Raw genomic sequence first — 27,546 nt, 5'->3', positions numbered from 1 at the left:
ATTCTGGTTCTAGACCCCAACCAAGGACAACATTCTTCCTGTATCTACATTGCTGACCCCTGTAAGAATTTTGTATGATTAATGAAATCATCTCTCATTCTTCTAAACTCCAGAAAATACTAGCACAATCAATTTAATCTTGCGTGAAAAGGCAATCCCTCAATCCCAAACATTTGTTTGGTGAACCTTCATTGCACTCCCTCTATGGTATGTATGTATTTCCTTAAGCAAGGACTCTAAAACTGTGCACAATACTCCAGATGTGGTCTCAGTAAGGCTCTATATAATTACAGTAAGACATCTTTGCTCTGAAATGCAAATCTGCTTTAATCTGATAAACTATAAGGAAAGACAAGAAGTGGACCTCAAAGCGCATACAATGGGAGGCAGTTTACATAGAATGAACCCAAACAGGCAAATGAATAGAAAGGAGTGAAATTAGGAGAAACATCTACTGCAGTTATTCAACATCAATTAAATGCCACAATGGGAACTAAAGGTGATGAATTTTAAGGCAAAAGAGCTTTGTTGCACACTAATTTTTATTGTATTTCCTAATTCTGATGGAAGAAATAAGCAGTATACTAACGGTACTCCAGTCTGGTTATTTTCACCCAGTCATGTTCTGCAGCTTTCCTTGATCATTCTTACCTGATGTCCACCATTTGTGACCATTGAGGATAAAACTGTCTCCCACTTCAACAATTGAGGCTTTGATGTTTGTGGCATCTGAAGATGCAACCTGCATTTTGCAAGAACAACAAGGTAATATGGATTAACTAGACACCTCTGAATGTCACTGTTACCCATAGCCTTTCAAAGATACATTAGCAGTTACTGAAACTTTACCAATACCAAAAAGTATCTCAGTACCAGGAATTTTAAAAAAATTAAGTTCCTCTTCCTTGAAGGATGTCGATTATTTATGGGATACAGTTCAAAGGACAGCTCTGTGCCACATTTAAAGTGATTGTTTCTCAACAAAGTTAGAACCACAGATTGTTGGCCAAGTCATTTTCTTTCCTCACTCAATTTCCACAAATGCAATTTCCAGCAAGGGTTAAAAGATAGTGATGAAGAATAAGGACTTCCCCTTACCTTGACCAAAACAGGCCAACTATAGTGCCCGAGATAATGGGAACTGCAGATGCTGGAGAATCCAAGATAACAAAATGTGAGGCTGGATGAACACAGCAGGCCAAGCAGCAGGTGCCCTCTCTGTTGTGAGAGCTGACTCTGTGCATATCAAAGGCCAAGGCTCATATATGCATACGTTAGTTCTATGGTTCATTTATTAAACGACAGCAAAAGGAAGTCCTCAGACATTAGTAACACTTTGACATGCAGATGTAGGCCTGCTTAAACAGCTACACATGTGCTTTTAGTAAGATGCATAAAAGAACCCCAATCATGACATTGGTAAAGTAAGCCTAAGAAGGAAATATCCACCTATTCTCATGGTTGCAATTTTGTTTTTAATTTATTTACTTGTGGGATGTGGATTCACTGGCCAGCTAGCATTTATTGCCCATGATGTCTAAAAACGAACCTTCCAGCTCAGCGAGCAAACTCACATCCATTTATTGCCCATTCCTAGTTGCCCTTGAAAAGGGGGTGGTGAGTTGCCTTCTTGAACCCTTGCAGTCCACATGCTGTAAGTAAACTCACGATGAATGCCAGGATTTTGACCCAGTGACAGTGAAGGAACGGTGAAGTCAGGGCGATGAATTGCTTGGAGCTGAATTTGTACTTGGTGGCAGGCAAATCACACTCCTGATTTGTGCCCGGTAGATGGTGGACAGATTTTGGGGTGTCAAGAGACGAGTTACTTGTTGCAGTATTCTTAGCTTCTGACCCACTACTTGTATTTATACGTTGAGTTCAGCTAAATTTCTGAATGGGAACCCCAGGATGTCGATAGTGGGTGATTGAGTGATGATAACACCATTGAATGTAAAGGGGCATTGGTTAGATTGTCTCTTAGGAATGATGGTCATTGACTGGCTTTTGGGTGGTGTGAATGTTACTTAACATTTGTCAGCTCAAGCCTGGATATTGCCCAGATCTTGTTGTATTTGAACATGGACTGTTTCAGTATTGTGAATCGTGAATGGTGCTGAACATTGCACAATCAATCATCAGAGAACACCCCACTTCTGACCTTATGATGGAGGGAAAGTCATTGATGAAACAGCTGTAGATGGTTGGGCCCGGGACATTACCCTGCAGAACTCCTGCAGAGACGTCATTTGCTGGATGACTGACATCCAACAACGTCAACCATTTTACGTTGCATCAAGTAATCAGTAGATTACTGACTCAAAACAGTGGAGTCTGCCCTTGATTCCGACTGATTCCAGTTTTGCTTGGAGTAGTATGGGGACACACAAACAAATGAATCAAGACCAGCAGCAAACCACTCAGCCCCTAAACCTGCTCCGTCATTCAATAAGATCTTGGCTGATTTGACTGCAACCTAAATTCACACTCCCTACTGTGGATATCCTTTCATCCCCTTGCTTAACAAGAATCCATAATATTGCTACTTTAAAAATATTCAAGGGCTCTTTTTACAGCACCTTCGCAGGCCAAGAGTTCCAAAGAATTATGAGCCTCTGAGTGAAAAGAATTCACCTCATCTTTGTTTTAATGGGTGATACTTGATTTGTAAGCACTGACTGCTAGTTCTAGGTTCTCCCATAAAAGGAAACATCTTTGCCATATATACACTATCAAGACCTTAAAGGTTTCAATTAAGTAATCTCTTACTCTTCTGAACTCCAGACACAGCTTAGCCTGGCCAACCTTTCCTCATGAGACAACCACCCTATCCAGGTATTAGTCTAGCAAATTTTCTCTGAATTGTGTCCAAAACATTTACACCCTTTCTTAAAAGTGACCTGTACTGTGCACAGCCCTCTAGACACATTGTGTAACTAAAGCATAACCTCACTACTTTTGTATTTAATTTCCTTTGCAAAAAACAATAACATTGCATTAGCTTTCTTAATTACTTGCCGTACTTGCATAATAACCTTCTGTGTTTTATGCACGAGGACATCCAACTATCCCTGCACTTCATAACTCTGTAATTTTTATTGTTCCTGCCAGAACAATTTCACATTATATTCTATTTGCCATATCTTTATTACTTATCTGTGTCTTGGCTTATCCACAGGGTGGCACTGTGGATCAGCGGTCAGGCCTGCTGCCTTGCAGCTCCAGGAACCCGAGTTCGATTCCAGTCTTGGGCAACTGTCTGTGTGGGGTTTGCACATTCTCCCCATGACTGCATAGGTTTCCTCTGGGTACTCCAGTTTCCTCCCACAGTCCAGAGATTTGCAGGTTAGTGGATTGGCCATGCTAAATTGCCCATAGTATCCAGGGATTGCAGGCTGGGTGGATTATCCATGATAAATGCAGAGTTAAAATGCAGGATAGGGGATGGGTCTGGGTGAGATGCTCTTTGGAGGGTCGGTGTGGACATGGTGGCCTGCTTCTGCACAGTAGGGACCTTTTTTTATGCCTTCTTTACAACTTATGTTCCTTTCTATCTTTACAGCATCAGCAGATTTGGGAATCAAACCTTTTGTCTCTTCATCCAATTCATTGATACAAGTTGGGAACTGTTCAGGTCCCTGCACCAATCCCTGTGGCAGACCACTCATTACATCTTGCTCGCCTGAAAAAGGTCCATTTATATCTACTTTCTCTTTCCTGTTAGCTAGATAATATTCTACAACGCCAATATGTCACTCCCCACACTATGAACTTTTATTTTCCTCAATAGCCTTTGATGGGGCACCTTATCAAACGCCTTCTTGAAATCCAAGTGCAATACATCTACCATTTCCCTTTTATCCACAGCACTTTACTTCTCAAAGAACTCCAACAGACTGGTCAAACATGATTTCCCTTTCACAAATCCACACTGATAAATAACTTGATAAAGGCAGAGTCAAAGTGCCCTACTATAACTCCTTTTATAAATGGCTTCTAACATTTTCCCTATGACAGTTCTTGCTGTTTCCTGCTTTCTATCTCGCCCATTTTCAATAAAGGAGTTCTATTTACTATTTTCCAAACTAATGGAATCAAGTGAGTTTTGGAAAATTAAAACCAATGCATTAATCATCTCACAAACAACTTAAGCTCTGTGAATAAAGTCCATCAGGACTAGCCAATTATTATCCTACAACTCTGGAGATTGAGATTTTCCTGAGATTCACCCTAACTCCCACTTCCTGATTCATCACTGCTTCCGAAATGTTACTTGTATCCTCTACAGTGAAGACTGATGGAAAATACCTGTTCAAATATATGCTATTTCCTTATTTTCCCCATTATTAATTTTCCAGTCTCATTTTCTTGGGTCTAAAATTACATTTAACTCATTCAGATAATAATGTCCGAGATGTTGAATCTATCTCCCAGTATTGGTACAGCTGAGCCCATGTTTTGAATTCAACTAAATCAGGAGGCCCTGAAGGATTCAAATAATGTCAATATATCTGCTAATGTAGTTTCCCTCTTAATGAAATGATTATCCTTCAAAGTAGAGAAAAAAAATATTTTAGGGTTTCACTGACAATGTTTTAAATGGGGGCTTGTAAGTCAGAATATCTGTTTTACCTGGGGCTCAGTCATGGCAAAACATGACCTAATTTTCCCTTCTAATAATGGTAGAAGCCACTGCTCCTTCTGTGCTTCAGTCCCATATTTCAATAGGATCTCCATGTTCCCTGTATCAGGTGCAGAACAGTTGAAAGCCTGTAAAACAGGGGACTTGGAGTGACATATCATAGACTCATGGAATACATTTAAAAAGGCCATGCCAGGAAAAGCAAACATATTCCTTATAACAAAGATTCACAAATAATTATAGTACCTCTGGAGCATGCAGAGACCTCCCCATGACCTCACAAAGGTGGGCATATTCCAGATTTGTCAGTCCAGCTCCATATTTAATCTCAGGATCAGTTTTCAATGGTAAAAACAGGTTCCAAAGACCATTCGCCTTAGCTTCACTCTGAAAGTGCAAAATATAATCTTTAGCTTAGTCATAATCATCAGCAAACATTTTCAAGTCACTTTCATCCAAATGTATTATCTTCCACGACACACAATGATGAACCATCAGTCCTCCGAACTAGATAATATCTGCAATCAAACTAGAGGTGGAATGACTCGCTGGGAATGTCTAACCCAGGAGGCTGCTAGTTGTTTATGACGTTTGCATTTGAGAGAATGTAACATTTGATATAAAAATACTAACTGTAATGATTAAAATGTTAAATGGTGAAATAACTTTATGACTATAATCTCCTCACCCCATAAACTGCCAAACACACATCAATTTTGATTCCTCCAGTTTCCATTTGACTCCTACCACATACAAACTTCAAATCCTAGATTGTACTGCCAACATTCAAACTTTGCTACCCACATTCTATCATGTTCATCTTGCAATCCCATCTTTACTGCTGGCTTGTTAGCCTCAATAAACAAACTTCAAAAAGTTAATCCTTGATTACAAATCCCCTCACATTCATGTTCCATTCTACCTCTGTAAACTTCCTTAATCCTGTGTTCAGCCAATTCCTTCCAACTCAGTTAGAATTTTGACCCATTCCTCACCTATCAGAGATTTCTGCCGAAACCTTTCAACTTTATTAGATTTCCACTCATCTTCAATCCTCAAGTCTCATATTTCAACAAACATTTCTGATATCTATGACAAAAGGTGTGTAATTAATATATTATAATTTGTTAAGAATGTGATTTAAAACTACAAATCTACTCCTGGAGGCTTATTGAAAGTTTGTTTATATTGTCGGGTTTTATGAGCAGAAGAGAAAAGGTATTGAAATATCTTAGGTTTATTTCAAATTAGAATAATCAGGATTGGTTTTGGCTTAAAAACCCCAGAGATGGAGAAGGTTCTGCTCATTTTGGAGGACACATGTCTGAGGTCAGATGTCAGTATTGCCTTTCCTAGAAAGAAAGAGTTTGTTCAAACCATTTAAGGGAACAAATTATCTCAGCGTAAGGATCTCAGTTGTGTGAATCAAAGAAAAATGCTTCGCAGCTCACGGGACCAGAAGTGGAAATATGCAATTAAATCAACCTACAGTTGTGACGGAGAAGGAATATATTTCTCTGTTTTGATTATCTGTAAAGTAATGGTGTCAGAAGTCGATCAGACTGTGTTGCCGAGTGCTTGAAATCTTTTAATCTGTGTTGTATATAGATTAATTTGTTTTATTTTCCATTCTTTCTGTTGCACAATGAACTTTTGTTTTATACTTATGTTTCAGTGAAAGACTGTCAGTCACATTAAGTTGAAAAAAATCCATCAGGCCAGATTTCATTCTAGGATCAAACGCATTCAGTGGCAACAGATGGGATCATTACACACCTTTCAAAAATTGTTCTGTTTCCACTGTTATACTTGCATCTATTTCAATGTTCATTGCCTCTCCTTTAATGAAGAACCTCGCTGTTACATGAGAATTCTGTATTACAATTTTTTTTTTAAATTTCCCCTAATTTTTTGGGGACTTCTGCACAGCTATGGGCCAATCTACCAACATCTGTGGTAAGTGAACAGCTCCAACATGCAGTATCTGAGCCTGGCGTTGATGGCTGCCACATAATAGGTTGTGTAAAAGCTGAAGATCAGCCCAGATTCCAATCTGCATATGTTTCATGAGAATGTTGAATGAAAGATTTCCCTGTTTAACTGAACAGAGCACCCGCTGGCTGTACATGAAAATGGAAAAGGTAATTAAACATATATTATTTTCTTCAGAATTTATTTTCCAAAATTGATCCAAGTTGGAAAATCAATTATGAAACCACCATATTTTCCTTCAGCTACAACCCAAAATATCAGATTTTGTAAAAGAAAATATCTCCAACTCTCTCTTTTCTACTTTAACCCAAGTTCAGAACAGTCACTCCCTAACATTTCTTCTAAAAATTAATCCTAGAGGTCTGACCTGTCTAAATTATTTCAGAATGTAGAGATTCTGAATTTGCTGAAGTGTTTAGTTTGTGGCAACAATTAAAATGCACCTGCGATGTCCTTTATAGCAGTTAAACATACTTTCAGTTTCTCCATTCTAGGATTTGGAATCCATCGATTTTTATCCCTCTGGTAGTCCGTTAGTTCCGCTTCCAGGGGATAGATGTGTTTATCCATGAACATAGTCAGTTGATGGTACAATTCTTGGATGCGAGGAGATAGCCCTTCAGGTGAGACAATTAAATGTCCTTTAGGGACTGATACCAAATGTCTGCAATGGTTATTAGGTGAAAAAGTATACAGGAGGTTTGTTGCCGATGATCTCGGGCTGTTCCATGTTGAGTACTTTCTCACTGGAGAGTTTGGATTTCTAGTAGGGATTGATTTGAATTTTCTGAATCCTTCTCTTATAGCAAACATCCAGGACAAATCAGCTGTGTTCTCTGCAAGTTTTCCAGCTGTTTCAGCTTTAGTTGAACTTGCCTGACCTGAACAGAACATTACAAAAAGAAAGATGAGATTATGGAAATGTGCACATCCAGTGATGTGTGCATTGATGACAAAGATTCTAATTTGGATATCATAGAGTTGATTAAATATTTCACTGTAGGACTAGTTTTTAATAGAATAAATATATAAGGGCTAATAATATATCGCCATAATATTTATTAAATACAACACTGTATTGTATTAAGAAACTGTGCTGAAAGCTTTCAGAAACAGAAGATCATGTTCATTGTATTGCTTCATTGAAGATAGATAACTACCAACAGTGTTAGCTTGACTCAATATTGACCCTCTCAACTGAATTTGAAGTTCCAAATTCAGCCTCTTGGACTAGAACATAGAGACTAAAGCTGATGGTTAGGTGCTGCAATAAATTGTTCTTAATGACTTTACCATGTGCAAAATGATTGTTGTTTTGTGACACACATTACGTTAAGTATAACATTAAAAGTAATGTATTGATAATGAAGTGCTTTAGAATGTTGTGAAAACACTTTTTTAAAAAAATGACAGCCAGAGTAGAAAGTGTTGCTTTATCTTGCCTTCTCAAACCAATATTTATTTACTGATACCTTGAAAGGGCAAAATATCACAGCCAGGAAATTTAAGCTGATTGGCTCGGCTTTAGTTGTCGTAAGGATCATTCAAGATTCTCTTTACAGAGAAGTGGCCATTACAAACTTGCAATATGGTTGGTGGAAAAGACCATATCTTAAAAACTGGAATTCTTCCAGGAGGTTACTAGATTGCTGGAACAAAGGTAAGTAGACATTGCACATTTGGATTTTCACTAGTTACAATTTCAACAATTATGCTCACAATAGAATTTAATGGTACTGTGCGATTGGACAGCAGATCTAGGCTGGATTGGAAAAAAATTGTCATTAATAGTAGAAGTTCCACATGGAAACTGCTTACAGGTGGAATCTTACAAAGATTGTGCATTGGCTTTTAACATTTCACAATTCATATCAATGATTTAAGTGGAGCATTGGGAATACTGTTGGTAAGCATACAGGTGCCACACAATCTGTGCTAGTGATAGACACCCTGAGGCGAAAATATGGTTACAATCTGACCTAGATATGATGGAGGAAAGGGCTGGGATCTGGCAGCTAACAATTAAAGGAGATTCCAGAAACAATAATGACAAACACAGCCCGCACCCAAAGTCCTCCTTACCAATAGCTGGAATTTAGTGCTAAAACTGGGAGAGCTATCTTGGAGGATAGTCAAGCAACAGCCTTAATGGTCGCAGATACTAAATCATAACTTAAAGTCTCAGGTAATACAATCACTATCCTTGGGTATGGCCTGTCCATCTAGCAAAACAGACCCAGCAGAGGTGGGAGCACAGTGCTATATAATTAAATGATAGGTGTCCTTAACATTGACTTCTCAACAAGTCTCCTCCTCGGCTAAAGGGTCCAACGACTCAAAACTGGACATCAATGAGAGGCTATGGGCCATCAGCAGTAGCAGCAGAATTGTGCTGAAACAAAACCTGCAACCTCATGGCCTGGCATATTCTACCTGCTGCCAGTACCGTAAAATCAGGGGATTAATCCTGATTCGATGAAGCATGCAGCTGCTCTTGGCAGGAGTGGTGTCTGGCATACTCTAAAATGAGGTATCAACCTGGTGATAATGGGAACTGCAGATGCTGGAGAATCCAAGATAACAAAGTGTGGAGCCGTCTAGGCCCGAAACATCAGCTTTTGTGCTCCTAAGATGCTGCTTGGCCTGTTGTGTTCATCCAGCTCCACACTTTGTTATCAACCTGGTGAACCTACATGAGGCTATCTGCATGCCAAGCAACAAATAATAGACAGGGCTAAACAACTTCACAATCAATGGATCAGACCTAAGCTCTGCACGCTTGCCTCATCCAGTTGTAAATAGCGGTCGGCAATAAACAAGGTTCTACAAAGGTCCCTAGCCTCAATTATAAGGAGGCCCAGCACATCAGTGCAAAAGATAAGCTTGAAACAATGCAATAATTCCCACCATGGTCACCTCCTCCAGCTGCGCTGGACTTGTTTCATTAGTTAGTGTATCTTCTTCCTAGTGATAAAAGACATTCGGATTTAGCATCTTTTTATGAACTAAAGTTATTTATGGCCTTTGGTCTTCTCAGGCCAGTAAATAATTTCAGAAAATCCTCTTTGAATGCATGCTGATTAACTTTGTCCACTTTCCTGATAAGGTTAATATCTATTCAAGATTTTTCACTTAAATGAGAAGATTCACGATTCTGCATATCATACATCATTTGTAACACATACTTTTCCTCATAATGAAATGTTGCCTGTACTTTTCTCATGACTTTTAACTTGATCCCTCCTGGATTGTATAACCGAGTTTTTATCGGCTGCAGGGAGTGCATTGATAACTACGGTTTGTTGTCCAATAAAACAGTTACGCTTGCTTTAGCATCCAGCTTAATGTTGGTATTGTGTTCCTTGAAATACCTGCATTTCAGAATGTATGACTGGAGTCACTGAGCTCACCAAGGAAATAGTTTTGTTCCTCATCTGGCAGAGATTCTTCGACTTCATGTATTGTCTTTTACGTGTGAAGAAATTTTCTATGGAGCTATGAAGGTAGAGCAATTTTACTTCAACACATCTTCTGAAGTTGGCTAATTAGAGAAAGCATTCTACGATTGCAGGACACCATGCCTCTGGGTTTTTTTGGCTCCACTGGCAGGATTTTATGGCATCCAGCCACTTTCCGTCCTAATGGTAGCTTCTTTTCTGATGCTTCATTTACAGTCCTGTGCTTAAGAAACTATATGGTCATTGGAGGTTATCTGACGTTTCTTCACCTCTCAGCATAGCTGTGTTCTGCTATGGATCTGTTTGTGTCACCAGTATTTTTTCTAAGAGAGTTTCCTTAGATTGCTATAAATTTGATCGGGATTGATCAACATTACTGACTACAATGAGGTCTCATTAATTCTGCTTTTAGGTCTCCACACCTTTGTCCATTAACCAGCCTATAATGCCATTAACGAAACCGTTCACTGATACACCTGGATTCTGGGCCCTTTTTGAGTTTGGCCCTTTCCAGAACCTTACTGGTCTTTTAGCTGAAATTATTGTCAAGAGCTTTTAAGACTTCAAATGTATCTGACGTGTCATTGATGCTTTGTCTTGCGAAAACATTGTCAGCTATTGTTCCTATAGATGGACTCACTGGCCAATCCCAAAGTAATTCTGTATCACAAAAATCTTTTGCTCCAAAGTGTCCAGTCTGAGTTTGATTTGGCTGCTTTCCATGTGACTAAGCCTTTCAGGTAGTGTAAACTTGCCTTGGCTCCTTCTACACCACCTTCCAAATCTGCAAACTCTACCGCCTAGAAGGACAAACGCAGCTGATGCATAGGAACATCACCACCTGCAAGCTAAACACAACTTTCACTGGGAATTATATCATCGTTCTTTCACTGTCACTGCATCAAATCTTAGAACTCCTTTCCCAACAACACCGTGGGTGTTTCTATATCCCATGCACTGTAGCAGTTCAAGAAGGCAGATCACCACTACCTTCTCAAGAGCAATTAGGGATGGGTAATAAATACTAGTCAAGCCAGAGATGCCCAAATCACATGAATAATTTTTTTTAAAAATCCATTGTTTTTCAGATGTTTTGTGTAGATTACTGAAGTTTTACATTTCTCTTCCAGTATTGGAAGTTTTCCCACATTGCTCAGCCTTATACCAACTCCCACTGCACAGTTATCCTGAAGAATCAATCAGCTCAACTAGACATTAATTTCTTAAACTTTACAGAACTCCTGAAAAAGCAAATCAATTAAGTTATTTCAATAATTTCTTATTCCCTTCTTGCAGAGTGGTGAATATTTACAGGCATTTTTTGGTTTTGATTTTCTGTGCTACCTTGCTGTCACCGCGTGTGATGGAGCAACCTCAGATCAGGACTACATGGTTCTTATTATAAATTACCCTTGCTAGGGATCTGTTTTTTCCTAGTTCTGGGTAGGGTTGCTCACCTGATCTATGATCTTTGCTTGTTTCTTTGATGCAAAACCTGAGATTGGCAGATAGAGGCATTTTCTTCATAAGCCACTGCATTTCTCTGACACACAGCCTTGAATGCCTTTCCAAGCTGATTCTCAGATTCTCTCTGTCTCCACTTCATCCCTGGAGGAACGGTGGGGTTCTTTGATTGTCTGCGAGCTCTGCAGTTTGACATTGCTTTTTCAGGTCTGACTGTTAATCTTCTTTAAAGTTGTCTTTCTAGTACTTTGGAGTCCATCACAGCTGCCACTCAGTTTAGCTTTGGAGAGATGACTGTTGGTGTGTTCAAACAACAGCTAGTCTTTTACTTTATCAATGACATCATTAATGTGTACTACACTGCACGCACCATGATCATTCTTTTCCCAAAGTGTGTTCCCAGTTCAGGAGGTAGGGCACCAACATTAAAAATGGTTGGAACAAAAACAGAAGTTGCTGGAAAAGCTCAGCCGGTCTGGCAGCATCTGTGAAGAAAAAAAAAAATCAGAGTTAACCTTTCAGGTCCGGTGACTGTTCTGAGGAAGGGTCACCTGATCCGAAACGCTGACTCTGATTTTTCTTCACAGATGCTGCCAAACCAGCTGAGCTCTTCCGGCAATTTCTGTTTTTGTTCCTGATTTACAGCATCTACAGTTCTTTCTGTCTTTATTAAAAATGGCTGATGTGGTCCGTCAGTGCACATGTAGATGCACTCACAACAGAAGTGTAACAGCAAAGAACACACACAAACATGCAATTCCTCCCGGTTGGAACATCTTGCTTATTTCACTACCAAAATAGCCAATCTCACAAATTTTACTTGTGTCATCTTGAGTTCTAGGAGCACTAACACAGAAACTAAATCATTCAAACTACATTTCTACATATGAATGTTTGTTGCTTGACCTTGTGGTGGTGTCCATAAATGCTGTCATCTTCTTCCAAGTCCCTCAACCATATGTTTTCTGTCATACTCATTAGCACATAGTCCCAGGCATGAACTCTTACAATCCTAACGCTACAGTCACAATTTAGCTGAATGGGAAAGACTTGGGGGACCAGTATGTCTTTTTCCTAAGTACATGCAATTTCTAGCAAGTGTTCTTAGATAGTGCGCAGGAGTAGGAGAATCCTTGCTGTTCTTTCCCATTGCTGGCTGCTGAAGTCAAATATGGTGTAATAGCTGGAGGCAGATAACCTGGTTAATGTGGCTCGGTACTGATTTGTATAGCTTAGTTTGACATGTATGTAGTGTCTTTATCTTTTGAGGTGATGCTTCATAAGAATATAAAAGTAGGAGCAGGAGTAGATCATTTGGCCCCTCAAACCTGTTGCCTATTCAACAAGATTATGGCTGATCTGTCACAGGACTCAGCTCTTCTTTTGTGCCAGCTCAGCACAGCCATCAACTCATTTAGTCATTGTATGATGTGTGATTCTTCCAAAGCCATGCAGGACAAGTTCAATAGTCCAATCCTTCCATGTATATGTCTAAAATCCTGCCACTAACGGAAAACACTTGGAAGAATCTCACCTTGAAGTGACCTCTTGTAGATTCCTTGGAGTATGGCTGCAACTCGGAAAAAGGTAAAAGCCATATAGAAATTCCAATTTTCGACAGGATTCATACCCATGTTATCACAGTACAGAGTAAGGTATTCCAGATCAGAAGGGATTCCGAGCTCTGTCAAATCACAATTATTCAAACCTATGGTAGAAGGAACAGACATGTATAAATTGACATTGCAATTGATTATAAAATCATCAGTTAGTTGTTATGCAAGAAGCTGAGCAAGCTACTTATGAATTCTAAGCTCAACATTCAGCAAAACATTCCGCTCACTGCCAGTGCTGGACGACACCCCCACACGGCTAATTTGAAGAATTTATGAATGGCAAGTAGTTTTCACAAAGATTAGACCAGAAGAAGAACTAGTAAGTAGTGTGTGTTGTTGTTTCAATATTGGCAACACTTTCTAACAGTACATTTATTGCTAACTTTTACAACCACTAGAAATGTCAACGATCAAATATTTTCTGTCACTGATATGGGTATTTCTTTCTGCAGCAGTTTTAAAATATTATTTTACAGGACATTATACTGGCGTATCACATTTGAGCAGCAGAAATTGATGTTTGAATTGAAAGCTAAGGTTTAATCTCTCTGTTGTGCTTCCATGGGAATAACTTGGCTTAAAAAGAAGTAGTAAATGCTCCACCCAAAAGCATAGAAATTCCACACTTCAGGTGATTAAAAAAAATTTCCACATTATTTTTCTGTTTGCTTCTATTTAATGGATCTAATTTAATTCAACTGGGCACAGTGGTTAAACCCCACCTGGAGCAGTGAACCAGATCTGGGCACCACACCTTAGGAAGGTTATATTGGCCTTGGAAGGAATACAACATAGATTTACAGGAATGATGCCTGGACTTCAAGGATTCAGTTTTGAGGACAGGGTAGACAAATTAGGTCTGTCTTCTTCAGAATTTAGAAGGTTAAATGGTGATCTGATCAAAGCCTTCAAGATATTAAAAGGAAAGTCAGCATAGATAAGGATAAACAATTAGCACTGGTTAGAGATTCTAGAACTAGGGGGCATTCTCTGAGAATTAGGGCCAAAGCATTTAGGAGAGTTGTTAGAAAACAATACATACAAAGGGTTTGGAACTCTGTTCCACAAATGCCAGTTGATTCTAGATCAGTTGATAGTTTTAAATCTGGAATAGGTACATTTTTGTTAAGCAAATATATTAAGGGATATGGGTCAAAGGCAGCTATGTGGGGTCAGGCCAAGGATCAGCCATGATCTCATTAAATGGTGGAACAGACACACAGCCTGCTTCTGTTCCTATGTACAGTTACACGAGCACTGGCAGGTGATATTTATCTCATGGTAATCAGTGTCAGCAGACGGTTTTACGACAGAATAGTTCAGATTAATCCACATGACTTACTCTTCAACTGAAAAGTCAGAAATGGCTTCTAACCACAGAGGTAATTATTTGTGGCCCTACCTTTCACTTTCTTCAGGTGTCATTGGAAACTGGTGAGAGCAATGGAGGTGGCAATAAAAGTAGGAGAAGAGATAGCAGGATGCAAAAAGTTTTTGAAGGAAGCATGAATCAGTGACCACACTTGTGATCTTAAAAGGAGACAGGAAGATATTTCAGCAAAAAAAACATGAAACCTGGGACTTGAAAATCTGCCAAGATTGGAAATCAAATGACTTTCAATACCAGATGTTTTCAAAGAATTCTTAGGCACGCATTGGAAGAATTGTATGTCCAACATTAAAGTACAACAATGCTCAGAAAAGCCTCTGGTTTCATCCAACATTTGTAAAAATTGATCAGTTAGCTTGACCATGTCACTTGACATCCTGTATTCATGGTGGCCAGCCCTATAGACATGCATGGTTCCTGCTGAATGTAGAAGAGGAGGTCACCAAGCTGAACCAACTCCAGACATTCAGCAAAAATCTCTAGCTGATACCAGATACTGGAGTGAGTCAAATTTCAAAATATTCTTCATGTTTGTGGCCAGGGATCCCTCTGATTTTCTTCACGGCTGCATGGGCTTTCAAGTCCCATCTGCAGCAGTGACTTTTGTAGCCATGCAGCTTACAGAGAACATTGGACACTGCATTTAACAATCAAATCCTAAGAAGAAATAAAGTGTTTTTAAAATCAGAAAACTGAAAAAAAATGACAGAAGGTCATGTTTCAAGTTTTATTTCAAAGATTTATCACTGAAAGTATCAAAAGAGGAAGTAGACGGATTTTTGAAATACCAGGGAGTCGAGGCTTTGATGACTGGGCACAAAAGAGAGGGCCTCAGGCAGATCAGCCACATCTTTTTGAATAGCAGGGCAGGCTTACGGGTCCAAGTGACTTCATCCTGCTCCTACTTTTTACATTAAGCATCTAACCCAGACTAGCACTTCAATTCTGTGCTTCCTTCTCTTATTTCATGTAGTTATTTTTGCACGTTAGCTATTCAGGATCCTGTCATTCATACCTCATTTAGACCCACACAGAATCAAAACTACTTCAGATATTGAAAATATCAAAAAGACTTTTGTTTCCCACGCTGTATGACTCCCTGACTTGAAATATTATCTGTTTCTCTTTCCACAGTTGGTTACACAAGTTCAGCATTATTTGCTTTTAGGTCAGATTTCCAGTATCAGTGCAAGTATTTTGCTCTTGTCCAAAAATCAACTCATGACATGTCTCATTGTTATTTGTAAACTTTGCTTTGTGCAAATTGGTTGCTTTGGTTTCCCATGAAACAAATAACTACACCCTGGGAGAGGCGCAATATAAATGTAAACAGTTTATTTGAAAGAACCACCAAGGCTCAAGCGTACGTAAGCAGCATTACTCACATTACCTTTCAAGATGGGGAAATCCGGAGGAAGATAGTGTGCCAAACAACTACATGCCACATCACAAATGGGATCGCCCAAGGTGGACAGTTCCCAGTCCAAAATCGCCAGCACCTCAGGCTTCTCAGGATGAAAAATCAGATTGTCCAATCTAAATTTTTGAGGAGATAGGTAAAGTACAGAAGTCAGGTAGGCAACAGGAAGTTGGAATTGCGAATGGAGAGAGAGAGAGAGAGAGAGAGAGAGGAAAAGAGAGAAAGGAGGAGAAAATGGGAAGCAGAAGAGAGAGAGGAAAAAATATGTGTTAAATGAATTTTGATTTATAAAAGTGATGCATAATGCTCACTACAAATTGGACTCAAGTGTGGAGAATGGTTTACTGGAACAATGGTGCAAGGTTTGTATTGATGCACTGTGGCCCACAGTCTAAATCCGATCTTTACAACCCAATAAAATTTAAATCTTAACCTTAAAAAGTTATTCTCAAATCGGCCCAAACTTTGTCTGTTGAAACTATTACTAAGCATTTAAGTAGTTACATTATATACCTGAAGTCCCCATGCACAATTGTGGTCTTTTCTTGAGTTGGGAGGTTTTCTGGAAGCCATTTTATGAGCTGTTCCATTGCCTGAATGTTATGAGTCTCACTTGCTCGGTACTGTTTAGTCCACGTATGAACTTGGCGCTGAATGTAGTTGCCTAAGCATAAATATTATTATCAGCTAAGTATAATACCAGGAAAGCTGCAAGAAAATGGAAAGCAGCTGATCAAACTCTTGGAAGAAGCAAGGGATTAAGCAAACAATTCCATTGTGGACTTGTGCAGATTTGAACTTCCACAATTTTCTTAGCTATATCACATTGTTTATACACCAGATTTCCTACAATGGCTTTTTGAATGTACACACTGCTCACTGTGTTACAGAGGCTATCAGATCGGAGGCTTCCTGGGGTTTATTCTTGGTCTGGGCTGAATTAGCCAATTACACCTTTTGGACTTTTACAATTTGCTTTGGTGCTATTGGCTAGAAGGAAACAAAATAAGCCAGTTTAATGCACAATCTAATCAGAATGATAACGAGTCATGCCAACATTGAGGCAGCAGTAGTCACAAAATGATCTGGTCCTCTGGCAAACAGGATAAGATGAGAGGTTATGTCTCTGATTTATCAGCAAGAAAGATCCTGGTTCACACTTGGCATGATAAAATTGCTAAGGAGAATAGGTAGGGCAAAAGCTAAAAAGAGAGTTATGAATTATCCCACACTATAAATATAATTGATGCAAAGGAATAAGTAAAAAATGAAATCTAACCAAATTCAAAACTCAGGACTGTATATAAGAACAAATGCATGCAAAGTTTTAACTGATTCAAATCTGTAGGTAGTCTTTACCACTTTTTCCATAATCATCTAATCCAGCAGCATGGATGTCAACCTGATGAATCTGGCAGAGAGCATGGTTCATGGCACTGTAAATTTCTGTTCGCTGGCAAGCAGGTTGTCCTGGTAATGTTGGATCCTTAAATATTCTCCCTGGGCAGTATTCCATCAGGTAGAAGGAAGTCCCAAGAACACTGGAAGAAAAGGGAAAATTACTATGAATACCATCTGTTAGTATAGTTAAGATACTGCATACTTATATTTTGATATGTGATCCCAGAATAGTATTATATTTGAATAAGTTATTGCTTTAAAAAATGCTGTTGAATTTTTTGATCTCTCATCCAAAAGAGGACACTGTTCATACAAAATTACTTCAAGGAAAGAAGCCAATTTACCAAGCCAAATTTGCATATAACACAAAAATAGACAGAAAGGCAAGTTGCAAAAGGAACACAAAACAGATACAGAGAGATATTGGTAAGTTAAGAGGGAAAAAAGTTGACAAATGGACTATAATTGAGAAAATGTGAAGTTGTTCATTTTTGGAAGGGAGAACAAAGTTTTACTTAAATATAGAAAACTGCAGAAAGCTGCAACAAGAGACTTGGAGCCAGGTGTGAATGAAGCATAGAAAGCTAGCACACAGGTGAAGCAGGTACTCAGAAGGCTAGTGGAATATTGGCCCTTATTTCAAGTGGTCTAGAGTGGGGAAGTCTTGCTGCAGCTGTATAAGATGCTAGTGAGACTGCATCTGAAATACCGTGAGCAGTGTTAGTCCTCATTTTTTAAAGAAAAGATTGGAGGCAGTTCAGGTTAGGATAATCCATGATATGCAAGATTGTCTTATGAGCAAAGGTTATACAAATTTAAAAGAATGCGAGGTGATCTCACTGAAACACATAGGACTCTTCACAGCTTGACAGGCTAACTACTGAGAAGATCATTCCCCTCATGGGAAGGTGTTGCTTCAGTAGGCGCTGTTTTGGAATTCAAGAGCACCAATTTAAGACTGAAAAGAGAAGGCTTTTCTCCTCTCAGAGGTTTGAGTATCTTTGAAACTCATTGCCATGGAGAGCGGTGGGGCAGAATTCTTCTGTATATTTAAGGCTGAGATACACAGAATCTTCATCAGTGGAAGAATGAAGGTTTAAGGAGAAAGGACAGGAAACTGGATATGAGAAATGTCAGACCAGCCATGATGCTAATGAATGGTACAGCAAGTTTGATGGACTGAACGCCCACTCCTGTTCCTACTTCTAATGGCCTTACAGTCTAAGCATATGAATTGGGAGCAGAAGAAGAATCTACCTTTTCACTGGATTTTTGAGATCAAGAATCAGGTGTCAAAGATCAGCCAGTTAGGTTCCACTCCATTAAAAACTTGCACGGACTTAAAAGGGCCTTGGCATTTCTTAGCACTCGGGGGGAACTACATGGCAGCTATTGCTGCTTTTGAGACTGTAACCCCAGAGATCGGCTTGCAAACCCATTGGTGATCATGACCCATTCTTTAGGAGATCCTTCTTTTCTTTATTCATTCCCGGGATGAAGATGTCACTGGCCAGGCAGCATTTATTTCCCATCCTTAATTACCAAGAGGGCAGTTAAGAATCAACCAGATTGCTGTGGATCTGGAGTCACATGTAGGCCAGACCAGGTAAGGATGGCAGTTTCCTTCCCTAAAGGACATTAGTGAACCAGCTGGGTTTTTCCCTCTAACAACTGGCAATGGATTCACAATCATCATTAGATTCTTAATTCCAGATATTTATTGAACTCAAATTCCACCATCTGCCATGGTGGGATTTGAAGCAGGTCCCTAGAACATTATTTGGATCTCTGGATTAACAGTCCAGCGATAATACCACTAGGCCATTGCCTCCCCTGTTATAACTATATATGACTCCAGCTCTATCCTTCATCCTCTGGATATCTATGACTGGCTCTAAGCCCATTGAACCATTGCAATTAATGGAGCATATCAAAACAAATGGCATCACCTGCATAGAAAATGCTGACAGAAAAAAAAATTACACCCTTCAAATTTTATTTTATATTTATTCTCTCCATCTCAGCGGGGATATTTATTTCCTTCCGATGTCTATCTCAGATGCTAACCAAGGTAAACAACTTCCCTTACTGTGACTCATAAATGTGATTCAGCAGCACCAAAAGACTGAATGTTCCCATGAACCACGTCAGCTATTTTTTCCAGCAGCTCAGTAAAATTTACGATTTAGTGCTGAATGTTGCATGGGTATTACGTCAACTTGCAACATTTTGTTTGGTTCATTACTTTCATGATAAAGGTGCAGTATAAATGCATTTTGTTATTTCAAAGATCTAATTGCCACACAATGTAGAAAAGTAGACACTTTGACTTTATCAGGTTCCAGAGGTGAACGACAACACCTTGAAGTCTAAATCACCCAGCTTCCATAGTCATCTAGTTTCTTCATAGTCCCCTTCTTTTCCTTTCCATTTGTTGATTATCATTATATTACTGACACACACAAATAGTTTATACACCACAGCTACATACCTGGGGTCCTCACAGATGGCAAGAGTCTTGGGAACAGGAACTCCCATGGATCCAAGAGCTTTCATCACCCTGAATGGACCAAATATAAAAATGAAACTTAGCCTCTCAAAACATAGTAGGCAACAATGTGACTGAAAAAATTTCAAGCATTCAAAACAGAACAGAATTAACTGTACACCCACTCTACAGCTCGCCCAATTTTGTTTTCCTAATTTTCTCTTCTCATTCTGTAAAGCTACTTTTCGCTGGTATATATTACAATCGATACTGAAAGTTAAATATTAATGCTGGCAAAATTTTTGATTGTGTGGTGCTTCACAAATATGACTAACCAGGAGTTCGTCCAATGACCACATTTTTGCAGCAGGTAATCAAGATTTGGGAACCTGCCTAAATGTCCCCTCCTGGATCCAGGGTCACTGAAGCTCATATTGATAAATAGTTGAAACTAATTGAATTGGCATAGTTGGGAATTAAACTTGAAATCTTCCTTATCAGTACCAGGCATTAAGGAGCTATGAGTTGAAAATTTTATTTTTATTAATTGGTGGACCCATGGCCCTGGAATTTGTGGCACCTGAGAGCAGCTTAAGAACTGAACAATCTAAGCACCTGATTGAGTGAAGAGGAATCGGTTTTGTAAGATGCAGCAACTCCCTTCATTTTATGCACAAACCTGTATTCTTTTTCCATGGCGTGTGCTGATTGCAGAAGTTTTCCGGGTGGTTTCTTTCTTAGGACCAGCTGTTGATCACCACTCCACATGTGATAGGTAAAGTTGGATTGGCCATGACTAAACTCCCGGAGAGTCAGTGGCTCTGAAACCAGACATAGCATAACAATCAAATTTCATCAATGCAATGGTGTTGCAACCCACTCAGGTACTGCACTGTAAATCAAGCCTCACTATTCCTGGAAATAAACTGAATGTTAAAGTTTCTTTAAAAGAATGACCGTTTCCTAAAGTGCCTCATTGTCAGACCAAGGTTGATAGAAACTACAAACCACATTTCTGTACTGAACGAGAATAATTATTTACTACAAGTAATTACACTTTAGCTACAGATGAACAGGTATGAACTACTAACTAACTCTAACCTCATTATAAACTGCCCCTCTCCGTCGCTTTCTCACACACACACATGCACGCACGTGCTAGACATAAACAGGGAAACTAGATTACTGATAGAAGTAGAAAAAAAAGGATGTCAGTTCAATGGTGTTTGCTTCCCTGTCTGATGTTGAGGTAACCCTTCTTCATCTGGCCAGGCACCTTATTCAGCTATCTTTCCTGGAGGTTTCTACTGGTTTATAAGTAGTATAGGTGGTATATTCATTCGGATTTATCAATTCAAAATTCACAGCTTACAGCAACTGCTGCAGGGTAAGTAATTGTTTTACTTCAGGACTAAACTGAGTTTTTGACTGCAGGCAACAGGCACGCACTTGGCTGGGTGAAGATCTGCACACATTTTCTTTCTTTCTCTGTGTCTCAAACTTGTTTCCAGCTCCAAGTCGCTCAGCTACCCAAAAACCAATCGCACAATTGTTTGTAAGCAAAAGACATCTCTCACTGTTAATTGCCATTAGTTTAGAGACAAATCAGCTTCTTGTTGTCAACAAGAGCTACATCAATACACACCTTTGGTTCCAGATTGTCTCCACTCTGAACTTCAATTACTGCTTTTTCAAACAGTTGTTTACAATGCCAATGATAGGGATCAGTTACTTGCTTTCAAAACTGCAGTTACTTTTTCACAAATGGTTTTTAAAACAGTTCTTTTTCATCTCAGTCCACAGTTTTTGAAAGCACAAATATAAAAAGACAACAAGATGTGGAGCTGGATGAACACAGCAGGTCGGCTTTCCTGCTCCTCTGACGCTGCCTGGCCTGCTGTGTTCATCCAGCTCCACACCTTGTTATCTCAGACTCCAGTTATTGGCAGTTCCTACTAGCTCCCAACATAAAAAGATAATGTGCTTACAAGTATCATGACAGACTGCTAGCTACTTTACTTTCTAAAGTATGGTAAGCTGCTGGTTCTCTTTGGCCAAACTCTTACAGATGTAAATTTGATTATCCTGAAAGAAGTAAGCAAGACAAATCAAGTTACAATACATTAAATATGCAAACAACCAACAATAGACCTTCTCAAGCAGGTAGATGCTTTGAGTTCTAGCAGATCATTCTAAATACATCTGAGACACCTACTCTCAGAAATGAGAAGAACCTTAAAGCTTTTCAATAATTCTTTTAGCAAAAAGCAACCCTTAGTTTCTAATGTGAAATTAAATTTCCCTGTTTGAGTTAAAATAATTTGATGCTAAAGCAACTGGGCAATAGTACCATAGCTCAATACAATACGCAACATGGTAGGACTATGAAAATAAAAGTACTAACTTTACATTTCCCCACTGAGCCAGAGAAATTCCAGGTGATGATATTTCTAGAACTTATCTCTCTATGTTGACTATTGCACAAACTGTACTGAGCTGCAAAATTTATACTGGATCTCAAATTCCTTCTGGTTCAATAACTGAAATTCAAGAAAGGGAAACATTTATTCAATTTGACCTACAATTCAGCTTGATCTTCTAGTACTTTAGCACACTATGCATTGGTTCGTATAATTTCATACAGTGTGACACTGGTTTCATTCTGATCACGTATCAAAGTAATTTAGCCATCTGTAGTGGGATCATTCAGAAACTGTTCTAACAGTGTCTCACTGTAAGGAAGTCACTTCACAAGTACATGTACTTTTATTGTAGGATTTGCGTCATAGCATAATGCAGGACAGTGAAGCACCTACCTCCTGAACTTAGCCCCAACGTGGTCTGGAGGTACTCCTTCAGGCGGTTTGTAGGAATGTCTGTGTCTTTACGAACAGCTTGCGTACCATACACATAACCATGCAATGGGAACCTCAGCAATGACTCCAACTTCTGAATGGCTGTATTTGTGTCTCCAACCTAGAAAATGAAACACCTTTGCCACGTTGCTTTCAGCTGATGATTCCCTGTTTCCATGTAGCAGTACAAACTAAACCTTCACATGACTGAAACGACAATCTCTTCATTGTCTCCACAAGTAAAAGAACCCCAAGTGCACTATTCAGATGAGAAAGGTCTCTAGTGAGAGATGCTCTTGTCCTCAGTCCCTTAATTCTTGAATGGGAAAAGCTAGACATGATGTTTACTCTTGATTTTTTTTTTAACTAACGGAATAAGACCGGCATTGTTGCCCATTCCTAATTGCTCAGAGGGCAGTTAAGATTCAACCACATTGCTGTGGGTTGGCACTCTCATGTAGGCAAGGATGGCAGTTTCATTTCCTAACGGGCATTACTGAACCTGGGTTTTTTCAGACTATCAACAATCGTTTCTCTCAATTCCAGAATTTTATTGAATCCTTCTGCAATGGAAGAATTTGAACCTGGATCCCCAGAACATTAGCTGGGTCCCTGGATTAACAGTCCAGCAATAATATCACGAGGCCATTACCTCCCTTTCCAAGTGGTAACCTATAAAATATGCAAGTGTGCATTTACGATCAGGACGGTTGAGAATCACATGTGATTCATACAAAAAGAATGGTCAGATGGCCGAGGTATCAGAGATCTGAGGGAGACTGTGTGGCCACACCCCAGAGAAAAAAACACTGCTGGTCTTGGACAAAAAGCCATAGAACATTAATTATTTATGAAAATTATACATTAATTATGTATAGAGTACGAATATACCTCATTCTCCAATTATGATGCACTGTGTGGCCATGCAAATTATTTTTTAGTGGTTGGCAACTATCTACAACAGCTTTACCTTAATTGTAATCATCCCAAGCTGAGCTGCTGGTTCCAGGTTTTGTCCAGAGTCATCGAGATAAATTGATTCTGTAGGGTGGACTTTCAGATGTTCTAAACAAAGTTTGTAGATCTCAGGATTTGGCTTTTTAATTCCTTCACGGCATGATTCAATAATCTGCAAATGTTGAAGTAAACCTAAGCAGACAGTGATGGTAAAGTCCTTCATTTTAATCTTCAGTGGTATAATTTCTACATCTAGGCCTCAAAATTTATTTACTTCTTGCTGTTGTACTCATAGAATTGTTACAGCGCAAAACAAGACCATTTAGTCTGTTAACGTCTTTGCACCAGCTCCCTAACTAAAGAAATCACTAATTGCCATTCCTTCACAGCCTCCTTATAACCGCCTCAAACATTCTTCCTTTTCTGATAACTGCTTGATTTATTTTGGAACGCTTCAATTAAGTGTGCCTCTACCACATTCTCAGGCAATATATTCCAATCTTCACAATCATTGCTTGAAAAAGTTTTTCCTCGTGTTACATTTGCTTCTTTTGCCAATTGTTTTAAATCTGTGCCATTTTGTTTTTGACCTTTTTAAATAACTGGGCACCATTTTTCTCCATCAACTTGTTGGGACTCCTGACTATTTTGAAAATTTCTATCAAATCTCATAGCCTTTTCTTCTCCAAGGAAAACAGTTGCTCCAAACTACTTTCATAACAAAACTTCCTCATCCCTGGAACATGCTTGCTCATGCCCTCACAAATTGAGGCCAAATTTGTATCATGTACAAGTTCAACATAACTTCGAAACAAAAAGAAACTGCAGCTGCTGGAAATCAGAAACTTGTGAGGAAACTCAGCAGCTGTGGCAGCATCTGTGGAGAGAAAGCAGAATTAATGTTTTCTGGTCCAGTGACCCTTCTTCAGAACAGAATGTTCATAACCTTCCTGCTCTTGTACTCTATGCCTAAGCATATGGACATACATGGAATAGTGTAGGTTAAATGGGCTTCAGATCGGTATGACAGGTCGGCACAACATCGAGGGCCGAAGGGCCTGTACTGTGCTGTAATGTTCTATGCCGTATTGTTAAGGACTGTATGTTTTATTGGCCATGCTCTCAACCTGTCCTGTCACCTTCAATGACTTACATACATATTCGCGGAAGTCCACTTGACTAGCAACACACCCAGATTCACTTCCTTTACATCCATTTAGCAGCAGCAGTGTGTACCACCTTCAAGATGCACAACAGAAATTCACCAAAGCTCTTCAGGAAACACACGAGTGAGAACATCACCAGATGCAAGTTCCTCTCCAAGTCATTCACCATCCTGCTTTGTAAATACAGTAGAGTCAACATTGTCCCAGAGGATTACAGTGCTGCTCTCTCATTACACAGAAATGATTGTATAATCTGAGGATCACTGTGCCTCGGGTGAGAGGCGAGCTTTAGAAGGTGGAACCATCATGGCAATCTCAGCCTGTGCAAGAACTGAACCCGTGCTATTGGCATCACTCTGCATCACAAACCAGCGGTTCAGCCAACCAAGCAAACTGAGCTCCACCTGGAAATATATCAACATTCCCTTACTGTTGCTGGGTCAAAATCCTGGAACTCTCTTCCAAACAACAACATTCATGTAACTATTCCAAATGGACTACTGTGGTTCAAGATGGCTGCTCACCACCAAGTTCTCAAGAGCAAGGAGGGATGGACAATAAATGCTGGCTCAACTAGCAAAGTCCACATTCCCTGAACGAATTTTAAAAATGCAGGGAATAATGGGAAAACTGGTTAGATTTTAAAGTCCGTTTATAACACTGAGGACATTGCTTTCTTTATTTTTCCAATTTGTTCCTAATATTTTGTGCCCAGGTATATTTATACCTAAGATGGCATGACAATAAGCCTAACTCCAATACAATAATACATATATTTTGTTGCCCATTACAAAAATATCTTTTGTAACTTTTTGTATTCATGTGACACATGCGCTTATTTATAAAACAATTGAGAAAAATATCTTGTTTCAACCACACAACTCATTACCGTAATATGATTACAAAAGAGTATCAGCCGGGGGTCATTACAGCCCATGTTTAGTCATTTATAACAGACGTAGAAACATCTTTGCTAGTCTCACACATCTTCAGAAATTTAAGGCCTGATTATTCCGATATGATCCTTGCCAGCTGATTCTGCACATCGGCAAATTAGCCCAAACTCCATCCATCACCCTTTCCTGGTTTAAAGTTTTAATACAATCATTTTCAAATGCTTTATGGCTTTATTCAATTCTAAGCTTGCAAATTTCAGTTTAATCTATTTAAGATAGCAGGTTTCAACTTCTAACTCTAGAAAAACTGGGCAGCTCCTCTCCTGCTCATCCAACGATTAGGTCTCTGTGCTCGGAATATGTTTTGTAAACGCTGTATATCTCTCATTCTCTCCACTCCAACTGCCTCTGTAATACCTAAACTTCTAACCAGGTTTTCAATCACCTCCCCTATTGCTCTCCTGCTTTACATCCTAATCCTTGGTTCCACAGTCTCCATCACATTATGTGGCAAGTAATATGAAGGTACAAGTTTCTGATGCTCACCAAGCTCCTTGACAAGCTTTGAAAAATACATGTGGACATCCACATACTTACTTAACCAGCATTTCCCATCTATGGTAGGTGCAGTATTTCAGAAGCACAGGTTAGAATATCCGTCAAGACCAACTCCTAAACAAAAATGTAATGTTCACAGAGAAATACCTATTTATGTGGTATTTTCAACCCTTGTAAATGGAACTGCAAGTATAGCATAATAATTTCCTAGTTACCACTCACACCCTCGTATCCATTCACAAAGATGCTAAATAACAGAACTCAAAGTAGAGTCTTTCTCTATCTGTGGCATAAAGTGCTAACAGTCTAATGTTCAGCACTCCTGCACCAGCAAGCATACCTAATCATAGTTCTTCCTTACACACTTACCGCACAAGATATGCACAAAAGGATATAAAATGAAGTGCTTGATCAGTTGTACTCACCACATCAAAATCAACTTTCTCCACAGGCAAGAAACTCTGGTCTTTGAACCAGAAGTTATTGGTCAGTATAGCAGTTTTCAATCCTTCCGCCCTGATACATTGGATTGCTTCTCTCATCGCAGGAATCTGATATTTCAGCTGACTTGTCATTGCTTGTAAATAGGGTTTGATTATATTAGAGTTCTGTTTCTATAAAGAAAAGGAAAACTGTTAAGAGAGAGAGAAAATGTGAAAGGTGAGGAAGAGCGATAAATAAGCAAAAGCTAGAAACAGCACATGGAAGTTGAGAAAGAGAAAGAAGAACAGGAAGAGAGCATAAAGAACATAAATAACAGTCTGAGTGAGGCTGACTGGGAAATCAGAAATAACAGGTAAAAGGTGAGAGATTACTAGTAATTTGGAGATATGGACTAAAAGGGAAAGAGTGTGCATGACCAAAAAATCTAGTGTCTTGAAAAAAAAAGCAGAGAAAGACAGTTGCAGAAGAAAAAGATAGGACTGAGACTTTGAAGTGCAGTACATTGATGGTAAGTTAAACAGAGAGACAGAAAACAAGCGTAGGAATAGGCCATTCAGATTTTTGAGCCCAATCCATCATTCATTAAGATCATGGCAGATCATTCAACTCAGCGCCATGTTCCCACTTTCTCCCCATTCCCTTTGATCCCTTTAGCCTTAAGAGCTTAGAACTATATCGAATTCTAACTTAAGAATAACAAAGTGTGGGGCTGAATGAACACAGCAGGAAGGAAGGATGGGATAGGTGAGAGGAAGAACAGGTTAGGCAGGCGGGGACGAGCTGGGCTGGTTTTGGGATG

General features: G+C 39.2%; 1 protein-coding gene across 2 annotated transcripts in view; it reads right to left on the bottom strand.

The window, feature by feature from the left end:
• The window catches only part of LOC125464324 (acyl-CoA dehydrogenase family member 10-like), a 53,882-nt gene that overhangs the window by 11,513 nt on the left and 14,823 nt on the right, over positions 1–27,546 (bottom strand). For both annotated transcript variants that reach the window (XM_048556630.2, XM_059654983.1), the window contains exons 4-16: positions 26,729–26,917; positions 23,697–23,855; positions 22,688–22,847; positions 20,551–20,692; positions 19,875–19,943; positions 17,342–17,523; positions 16,496–16,646; positions 15,953–16,098; positions 13,091–13,264; positions 7,109–7,515; positions 4,889–5,029; positions 4,633–4,770; positions 652–742 (exon numbers count right to left, since the gene is read on the bottom strand). In XM_048556630.2, coding sequence (XP_048412587.1) covers positions 652–742; positions 4,633–4,770; positions 4,889–5,029; positions 7,109–7,515; positions 13,091–13,264; positions 15,953–16,098; positions 16,496–16,646; positions 17,342–17,523; positions 19,875–19,943; positions 20,551–20,692; positions 22,688–22,847; positions 23,697–23,855; positions 26,729–26,917 — 2,149 coding nt within the window. The remainder of the gene's footprint in view (positions 1–651; positions 743–4,632; positions 4,771–4,888; positions 5,030–7,108; positions 7,516–13,090; positions 13,265–15,952; positions 16,099–16,495; positions 16,647–17,341; positions 17,524–19,874; positions 19,944–20,550; positions 20,693–22,687; positions 22,848–23,696; positions 23,856–26,728; positions 26,918–27,546) is intronic.

This window comes from Stegostoma tigrinum, chromosome 26 (genome assembly GCF_030684315.1).
Source record: "Stegostoma tigrinum isolate sSteTig4 chromosome 26, sSteTig4.hap1, whole genome shotgun sequence".
Classification (NCBI taxonomy): Eukaryota; Metazoa; Chordata; class Chondrichthyes; order Orectolobiformes; family Stegostomatidae; genus Stegostoma; species Stegostoma tigrinum.
The sequence above is the reverse complement of the archived record's forward strand: the minus strand, read 5'-3'. Positions and strand labels throughout refer to the sequence as shown.